At 42.3% G+C, this 10,141-nt stretch overlaps 1 protein-coding gene across 1 annotated transcript; it reads left to right on the top strand.

Annotated features, from left to right (window-relative positions):
- Positions 1 to 5,167: 5,167 nt before the first annotated feature.
- Positions 5,168 to 5,979, top strand: LOC105920968 (uncharacterized protein C14orf93). Its single transcript, XM_036128098.1, has 3 exons — positions 5,168 to 5,191; positions 5,371 to 5,489; positions 5,605 to 5,979. The coding sequence occupies exons 1-3, from the start codon at positions 5,177 to 5,179 to the stop codon at positions 5,774 to 5,776; spliced, it is 306 nt and encodes a 101-aa protein (XP_035983991.1). The 5' UTR covers positions 5,168 to 5,176; the 3' UTR covers positions 5,777 to 5,979.
- Positions 5,980 to 10,141: the final 4,162 nt, after the last annotated feature.

Below are 10,141 nucleotides of genomic sequence, written 5' to 3'. Positions count from 1 at the left end.
GTCGACCCAACTGCTATCCCACTCCCCTCTACCCCAGAACCTGTCCCTTCCCCCACACGCTCCGTCACACCCCCCAGAGACATTTTCCTCCCTTCACCACCCCAGCCGAAAGACCTTCCCCATCACCCATTACCTCCCTCATCCCATGGAGAAGACAGAGACATTAGTGCAACGCAGAAGAGTCTCACCGCTCCACCTGAAACTACAAGAACTGTCGCTCCTCCACGGGGTATGGCTAGTCTGTCCTCAAGCTCTAGAAATCAGGTATTGAGTGTTAGTGATGTAGCAAGTCTACTACCACGCAGAGAGTTTAAACTCTATGGTGGACAAATATCAGATACTGGTTCAGACATTTCTTATGGTAACCTGTGTAAGCAAATTGATGAGGGTTTACTAGAAGAGTTTACTGAGTCTGAAGTGATTAGAAGTGTACTTAAAATCACAAAACCTGGTACATTTAGAGACATGTTAACTAACAAGAGTGACTTAAATGTTGATGAGCTTACAAGGTTGCTTCGCTCTCACATTCGTGATAAAAGCAGTACTGAACTTTTCCAAGAACTAACTAATGCTAAACAGTCAGACCGAGAAAGTCCACAACAGTTTTTGTACAGAATAATGGGCTTAAAACAGTGTGTTCTTTTTGAGTCACAACAAGTCGGTACTGGTTTTAACTATGATGTGAAACTTGTACAAAGTACTTTTCTCCATACGCTCTATCAAGGGTTAAATGAGAAAAATGACTGTGAGACGTGACTTAAAACCTTACCTCAATGACATGCAAGTTAGTGACGACTTCTTACTTAAGCAAATCATGAAGTCTACCAGTGAAGAAGCCCAAAGACAGAAAAGACTGGGTACAACTATTAAGACTAAGACAGTGACTGTTGCAACTCTTGACAGTGGTGACCGGACTAAAGACAACAAAATTGACAAAGACCGACAGATTCAACAGGACGCTATTAGAGAACTGACAGCACAAGTGTCCTCACTGACTAAACATCTTGCCCAAATGACCAGACCACCTGATAACACTCTACCTGTTGACACTAGTCCTCAAAGACACAGCTCACAGGTACCAGCGGAAACCCGAGGCAGATGCAAATCTTGTGTACAACAAAACAAAACATTTTGTCAACATTGTTTTGTGTGTGGTCAAGCAGGACACAGGGCCATAGGCTGTCTACAACCGAAGGTGTTGGGAAACGTGAAGAGGTCGCTGGAGAGGGGCAGCCAGTGACCGGGACAGCCCATGCGCCCCCATCCAAGAGTCATCTGAAAACTACAAAGTCAACTCAACCTCCACCATGGAAGAGACTTGCACAGCTCATGGGTAAAATATGTATGGTTTCATGTGCTCTCAATGGAGCTCCAATTCAAATGCTACTTGATTCAGGAGCCCAAGTGACAATGGTGGGAGAAAACTGGATGAAAAAGACATTACCCAATGTTCCTATTCAACCCCTTGAATCTCTCCTGGAAATCCACTGGAAATCTCTGCTGCAAACGGCACAGATGTTCCGTTTGAAGGATGGGCAGACATAGAGCTCCAAATTCTAAGTAAGAATTATGGACATGTCACTATCTAAGTTCCTATTCTAGTCACCCAGAACTGTCTTAATCACCCCATCTTAGGCAGTAATGTTATTGCTGAGATGATCAGAGCTAACAAAGACAATGACTCTAATATCACAGATTTACTCAGAGAAGCTTTAAGTGTTAATGACAGTACCGCTAAAGCTTTAGTGTCCACACTTGAGATTTCGACACCAGCTGACAACTGCATAGAGTGTAATGTTCAAAATGGAAAAAAGGGTGTCATGGTACATGCAGGTCAGATTTGTGAAATCCGCTGCAGAATGAGAGAATTACCAGCAAGTGGGGCAATGTTCTTTCAGCCTAGTGTAGAAAGCAACTGTCCTCATGGTTTAGATTTGTTCCCTGCACTAGTAGATTTACCTAGTGGTCCAACAAAGACTGTAAAAATCCCTGTACAGAATACCACTAAACATGACATTTACCTTCCAAAGAGAACTGTTCTTGGTACATTGGAAGAAGTTACTGAAATAAGACCTGTCAAGTGTGCTTCATACATTTCAGAGTCCCAACCATGTGTGAACACATGTTCTGTCAACCTCAGTCACAATCAGACAATGACAAATGCCAAACAAAGGATACAACTCAAAGATGGCATCCGCCTGTTGATTTGTCTCACCTTGGAGAACATGAGCAGAGAGTAGTAAAAGACATGTTGTTTGAAGAGTCTGAAGTTTTTGCCCAAACTGAGTCAGACATTGGCTGTTTTCCAAGTTTGCAACTCAAAATCAATCTCACAGACAATGTACCAGTCCAAACATCGTACAACTCAATTCCCAAGCCTTTGTACAAGGTGCAAGATTATGTCCAAAAGCTGCTCGACCATGGCTGAATTAGGAAGTCCACATCTCCGTACTCCTCACCAGTGGTCTGTGTCAGAAAAAAGGACATGTCTTTATGCTTGTGTGTCGACTTTAGGGGATTAAACCGCAAAACTATCCCTGACCGTCATCCACTCCCACACATACAAGACCTGTTGGATAACTTGGGGGGCTACTCATGGTTCTCAGTACTCGACCAAGGCAGTGCTTACCACCAAGGGTTCGTGGAAGAAAACTCCAAACATCTCACCGCCTTTAGCACACCTTTGGGGTTATATGAGTGGAACCATCTCCCATTTGGCCTTACCAACGCCGCAGCAGCATTTCAAAGATGCATGGAAGGAGTACTTGAGGAGTTAAGGGATGAATGTTGTTCTCCCTACTTAGATGACGTGTTATGTTACTCTAAGACTTTCTCTGACCACGTAGATGACCTCAGACGTGTTCTACACAGACTTAGAGAACATGGTGTTAAGTTACGTCCTAACAAGTGCGAACTGTTTAAGAGACAGATTAGGTACGTATGTCGTCTTGTGACTAACGAAGGTGTCCAGATAGACCCCAAAGACCTAGAAGCAGTTTACCAGCTTAGAGACCGCGAACCACAGAATGTAGGAGAAGTGAGAGCTCTGCTAGGTTTCTTAGGTTACTACCGAACATTTATTCAGGAGTTTTCCGGTTACTACCGAACATTTATTCAGGAGTTTTCCAGATTAGCAAGACCGCTGTTTAAGCTAATTGAGAGTCCCAGTGAGTTAGACCCCAAACCAAAACAAGTCAGATCTAACAAGACAAAACCAAACAGTAACAATAGTGGTCATCTTCCCTCAAAGACACAAGATGGACAGATGGACACAAGAACACAAGCGCAGTAGTGTCACGCTTTGTCGATATGCTGACAAATCCACCTATTCTCGCATATCCAGACTTTGATTTGCCTTTTGTCCTCCACACCGATGCTTCAAATGAAGGCCTTGGAGCTGTACTTTACCAACAACAAGGAAACAAATTGCGTGTCATTGCATATGGTTCCAGAACTATTTCGCCTGCAGAGAAAAACTATTATCTTCATTCTGGCAAGCTTAAGTTTCTCGCGTTAAAGTGGGCGATCTGTGACAAATTTAGGGATTACCTTTATTACGCTCCCACTTTTACAGTGTACACAGATAATAATCCCCTCATATACGTTTTGAGCACGGCCAAGTTAAACGCAGTATGGCATCGGTGGGTGGGTGAGTTAGCGGACTTTCATTTTTACATCAAGTATCCCCCTGGCAAATCAAACGCAGATGCTGACACATTGTCCAGGTATCCTGTCCAACTATCAGATCACTTGTCCAAATATTCAGAGACAAAAACGACCATGTGTTCCAGATAAAGCACCTTTGGGCTCAATCACTACAAGTACGCCTTTTGAACTCATATCAGTAGACTACCTTCATCTCGAACCGAGTAAAGGCGGTTATGAGTATATCTTAGTCCTGGTAGATCATTTTACGCGTTTTGCGCAAGCCTATCCATCTAAGAATAAGTCTGGCCAAACTGCTGCTGAAAAGATATTCTTTGACTTTATCCCTAGATTCGGGTACCCTGAGAAACTCCACCATGACCAGGGCCGGGAGTTCGAAAACAGCCTGTTCCAAACACTCTAACAACTTGCAGGAATAGCTCATTCTCGAACAACCCCCTACCACCCTCAGGGGAATCCTGTTTAACGTCTAAACAGAACACTTTTACAAATGTTACGCACTCTACATGAAGAAAAGAAATCAGAGTGGAAAGACCATCTACCACACATTCTTCACGCGTACAATTGTACCAGACATAAATCAACTGGTTACTCACCATTTTTTCTGCTTTATGGTAGAGCACCTAGACTGCCATTAGACTTACTCTTTGACATAAAACCTGACAGTGAGTGTAAAACAAGACAAGAGTATGCAGAAAAATGGGCATCTCGTATTCAAGAGGCATACAAAATCGCTGAAGAAGCATGCTGATGGCAACTGTGAATTCTGTGGTAGTCCAGAGACTATAGAGCATGTTATTGTACACTGTAATAAATATCAGGAAGAAAGACAAAGACTAGTCTTACAATTACAAGGAGAACAGATGAGGCTAAAACTAAAAGAAATTCTGCAAAGAAACACAGGGGAAATGAGTGTAAACTATGTAATTGGCTTCCTGAGGAATACAGGACTAATTAAAAGAATTTAGTATGATCTTTTTGTTTGTTTTGATTGGTTTGTTTCGTTATGTTTGTTTGTATGTTTGTTTGTTTTTATTTGTTTGCAACCTATTAGGAAAGGTTAGACTCCAGTACCACACTCCAGTCCAGTTGGTGGCGGTAATGCACCATTAAAGTTAGTTGCCAACCGCCATAAAAACCAAAAGAAGAAGTGGACTGTCTCGTCAGCTTAATCAACATACTGCCGATATGAATGAGCGGTTCACTCAACTGCAGAATTCGGTAAACTCCAGGTTGCTGTCCATAGAGGACAAGCTGGCGGCTCTGCAGTCGAACAACTGTGCTGGAGAGACTAACTCCAAGAAGAGAAGACGGGGGCATAATCCCAAGCTTGCGGTAAGAATGTGTTCGATGACTGCTAGCTAAGCTAAAAGTAGCCTGGCCTAAAACTAAGGCTATGACAAGCCTAGTAGCCTTGCAAAAGAACAAGCTTTATTAAAGTGTATTTTTTTTTATCATTTACAGGAAGCAGTACGCCGTCTTCACAACTCGGAGACAAATTGCAGGCGCTATGAACCGGACGAGGGTAAGATTTAAAGAATATGCTTTCATTCTGCGGTAAAAGGAAATAGATACCATAGGATAGATACCGATCATAACTTGTGTGTAAGTGACTTGTTTTTACTGTTTCTCCTTCCTTTTTTAATGTTACTGTGACTTGAGTTTGATTTTTATTCATACCACTCTCATTTAATTGTTTTCCAGCCGCCTGTAAGACCTATTATGAGACGGTATGCAGGAGCTTTAGATATGCCCAGCCAGAAAACTCATTGCGGGCGGAAGCTGCGAAGAGTTCAGCTCAGAGTCGAGCGAGAAGAAAGAGGGTAAGACTTTATTTGGTGACTATTTTATTAGGTGCATTGATAGATGTGTTGTGTCCATACGCCGTGCATCCCATCGTACAGCACTGATTCATTGTTTTTTTTTTTTTTTTTACAGCTGCTGGAATCGAGACAGTGTGCTAGCGGATGACGAGGTGGAACTCTGGAAGTCTGCCACCGTAGACCTCATGTCTGATGAAGATGGCGTTGTTGGCGGGGTCTCTGGATGGATTGTACGGCCGCCGTCATTTGGTAGGCCGGATCTCTCTGAACTCTGTGTGAAGCTGTAGTCCCGGTTAGAGGTGACGCCGAAGTACAGAGCCACGCACAGCAGGCGTCTGCACACCGGACCTCGGAAAGAATACCGCCAGTTACCTACAACCCCGAGGAGGCAAACGGACAGTTTACGGAGTTGTAGTTTTTGGATAATCCTCTACCCATGTGTGGGCAGATCCTCGCGTTGTATATAGTTGTTTGTTTTAATAAAGCTCTTTCTTTGCATAAACATCTTCCTGGCAAATGTTCATTTCCTCTATAAATTCATTCATGTCCTTGATGGTAGCCTAATAATAGTGTAGTAGCCTACATAGGATAACATGAATATACAGTGTGTGTGTGTGTGTGTGTATGTATATATATATATATATATATATATATATATATATATATATATATATATATATATATAGGCGATTTGCCAACCAATCACGAGTGATTTTACTTGTTTGAAAGTTGTGGTTTCATCCAATACGAAGTAAGGATATTAAAGCCAGGCCCGGCCAGCCGCGGTTTCGCTGCATTCATATGCTAATTAGGGCCATTAGCACTCTGGAAGCTGTCCACATACGTCATTGTCCGGTTCCGACAATTTGTGGCACTGACAAACGGCGACAAGCGCTGGTTGCAAATTGTCATCAACTGCCGAAAATGAGGGAGATATCCGGTCGTTTACGGGGACGAAAATCTCACTTTTCATGCAGTGCAGGAGACCGCAGTCTTCAAGTCCTACACAGAAATCTCCTATTACAAGTCAATGATTTACCACTAGAACAAGGACAAAGTCAAAATGTAAACCGGAAAAGACAAAATCACAAAAAAGGACAAGGGAAAACTCAGGAAGGTGCTATGCAAGAGTCAGAACAGTCTGATGAACAGGAGGAATACACATATCACTGGCAACGTGTACCTGTGTATAATTTGAGACCAAGACCTCAACCTCAAACGCAGCCTGAACTCAGAGCCGCAGCCCCTGAATTTCAACCTGTAAGAAAAAGTATTCAACTATCTAACACACAGGAACAACGTACACAACCCCATGTTGAAATACAACGTCCAAGAGTACCAATCCCAACTGTTGTTCAAGATTCAGCACCACGGACAGTGCCTACTGTCACAACACCATCTGAGGAGATACCCGTACCAGACACAAGTGATGCTATGGACAATGTGAGTGAAACTGTTCCTGTTGAGGATAATGAAATAGACAACACTGTACCAGATGCTCAAGTTTGTGATAATGTACCTGAGACTAATGCACAAGAAGAGAACGTTGCAACAGTACGAAGATCAGCAAGAACTGTCAAACCCCGAGAAGTGTTCACTTACAATCAGTTTGGACAGCCTTCTTATCAACCTTGGAATGCAGGAGCAAACATGATGTTTGCCTGTACTCCCTACCCCATGACTTTTTACCCGACACAACCTGACATGCACTACTACCCTACTCCAGTATGGACATGTTAGACTTGTGACGAGACTTAGTAATCTTTTGACATTATTACAGGACCATAAATGCAGACTCTGACTGTATGTTGACCTGACTATACATTTTAGTACAAGATGCCGGAGTCATCTCTTGCAGCAGGTGAGAGTGTAGTAGGCTGAAAAAAATGCTATATTATAAGTTTTTATGAAAACAGACACCCCTTCTATTTTTTTGTATTGTAATACTAATGTGTACTCTATGTAGTTAAGGTTGCTGTGCTCATCCACACCAGCAGAGGGTAAATTAGCGCTTCTGTGGGCATAGAGGGCTCTCGCGCAGGCGCAGCTCAGAAGTAAATGAGCTATGGTCTGATAACGTGTCTCCCTCGTCTGTCCACAGGTATGTCAATAAAACATAAATATGTGAACTTAAACTTGGTCCTGATAACATGTAAACGAGTGTATAATAATGTAGAAACACTGTGGTGAAACGTTTACTGTCTCTAAATACTTAATGATGAGGTATCAGTGTGTTTTATAATGTGCATGTACCTCGGCCATTTGTATGATCGCTTTTGTTGATTACAGATAAGTTAGTAGTATGAAACAGATATATAAAGCCAGTATATGCTTTGTAACTAGGGTTCTAGCATCCTTACATAAGCTTGAGTGTAATATTAGCAGAAATGAGAGTCCATGTTCAAGTTGTTGAGATCGCCATGTTAGGTGTGCTTTAGTTGTTCAGTCCGCCATTTGGAGGTGCTTTCCTATTGATCAAGCCCAGTGCTTCTGTGTATATGTGAGTAAGAACGGAAGTGACAGGATAATAGTGTTTTTGGCACTAACGAGTATATTAAGCACATTTGCTGTAATGATAGAGTGATATAAAAGTGAGGAAAGGTGTTTAATGTTATTTGTATTGTCTTTTTGATACATTTTATTATTGATTAATGTGAATTGTATTTTATCTAAAGTGTATATGTTATTATTTGTACTTTTTACATTTTGTCAACTATGTGTATTGGTTTTTATTTAATTACTATTTATTGTGCTGTTATTTTATGGATTATTGTCTATTGTATGAATGTGTGAATGTGATAATTGTGTTAAACATCAGAAGTAAATGAGCTATGGTCTGATAACGTGTCTCCCTCGTCTGTCCACAGGCCTACAGTCATAGACTCTATTTTAGGCAACACAGCCTACGCTAGCTGTGTGCCACTTGCTACCGCCCAGCTAACCCCTAGGGCTGGCGCCCCAGTAACACATGCCATGTAGCTCTTTGTTGTTGGCATCCTCTCTGGTAAACTTGATGTTGTTGTACACTAAGTTGTGTCTGAAAGCTTGTACTTCTTTTGCCTGGATTTTGATCCAAGTGTCGTCCACATATCTAAAACAGTTGCTTGGTGGTGTTCCTCTGAAAGAGTCTAAAGGCTGTCTTCCATGTAAAAGTTGGCCACAATCAGTGACATCGGAGATCCCATAGCACAACCCTGCGTCTGTATTTCAGGTTATCTTGTTGAAGACATTTCCTGAGTGTTTGTTTCTATCGCCTCTGATGTAAGAATGCAATTGAAAAGTGGCTTCTTGATTTAATTTAGAGCTGCCTTCTTGGAAGCACAATGTTAGGAAATTGGAAATAATCTAGAGAGAGAGAGAGAGAGAGAGAGAGAGAGAGAGAGAGAGAGAGAGAGAGAGAGAGAGAGAGAGAGAGAGAGAGAGAGAGAGCGATAGAGCTCCTCTCTCCTCTCGGCTGCTCTTCGCTCCTCTCCGACTCTCGCTCTCTCCTCTTTCGCCGCTGACTCTCTCGACTCTCTCTGTTCCTTCGTCCTCTCTGCTCTCGAGAGCGCTCTGCTCCTCCTCTAGCTCTCCCTATCTCGGTCTTAGAGAGATGAGAGAGAGAGAGAGAGATGCAAATTTAGACACAGCTTAGGTGTGTCTCAATTCGCAGGCTGCGTCCTTCGAAGGACCCAGCCTACACAGCCATCCGGAGGATCCTCAACCATTGGTAAATGGGACGGTCTAGCCTTTGGCGCACTTCCTGGTTGCGACACGACGTGGAAATTTTTATTTTATTTTTTTTATTTACTTGTTATTGGAGGAGGAGAGTCGGTTTAGATGGCTTCGGCGGCAGCAAAATCGGCGACGAATTTTTCTCAGGCTGGGAGAGCGCAGTGGAGAGGTAACATTTACCTGCTATTATTTTCACTCAGGGGCCTGCTAATGATCATTAATATACCAATTATTAAACAAATGCTTGTCAGCAGATTGACAAATATGTTTAAATATAAAATTTTATATTTATTTGTAAGACTTGATATAAGCTTATGTTTGGAACTTTAGTAATTTGAATTGAATAGTTAAATGTGTACAAACCCTGTAAATAACTGACTTAAATCACTACTTTCACTATCACTAAAAAAGCACACAAAGCACCTCAGGAAATCTTATGGCAGGCGAGGCCACTAAGGATGGTAGCGGTGCATCCTCAGAATTCGGGGAAAAGGAGGACGCATTCGAAGGCTGCATTTTAAGCATCCTCAGAATTTTTGCCAAATCGGACAGCCTCCGCATCGTTGTGACGTCACTGGCCTTAAAATGCATCCTTCGAAGGACGCAGCCTGCGAATTGAGACACAGCTATTGTGCGCTATTATCCAAGATGGCGACAACCATCTTGCAGAGAGTGATGGATTAATTAGCGACAGCGATGGGAGTCCCATGGATTTATCATCATCATCTGATAGCGATTATGTTATGATATTATGACTTTCTTGATAGCAACCTGACTTTTGACAAATTCCAGACATACCAGTTTGAGGCAAGGAGACCAAAAAGGGATGATGTGAGTTGAATCTGTCTGCTGCGCCAGCCATCTCCTTATTTTTGTGTTTTTTGTAATGTTTTTTCCACTTTTACCCGATGTATTGCAACATCTAACAGCCATGCACG

The sequence above is a fragment of the Fundulus heteroclitus genome, chromosome 24 (assembly GCF_011125445.2).
Source record: "Fundulus heteroclitus isolate FHET01 chromosome 24, MU-UCD_Fhet_4.1, whole genome shotgun sequence".
In the NCBI taxonomy this organism is placed as follows: domain Eukaryota; kingdom Metazoa; phylum Chordata; class Actinopteri; order Cyprinodontiformes; family Fundulidae; genus Fundulus; species Fundulus heteroclitus.
Note: the sequence above shows the minus strand (reverse complement) of the source record. Positions and strands in the feature narration are given on the sequence as shown.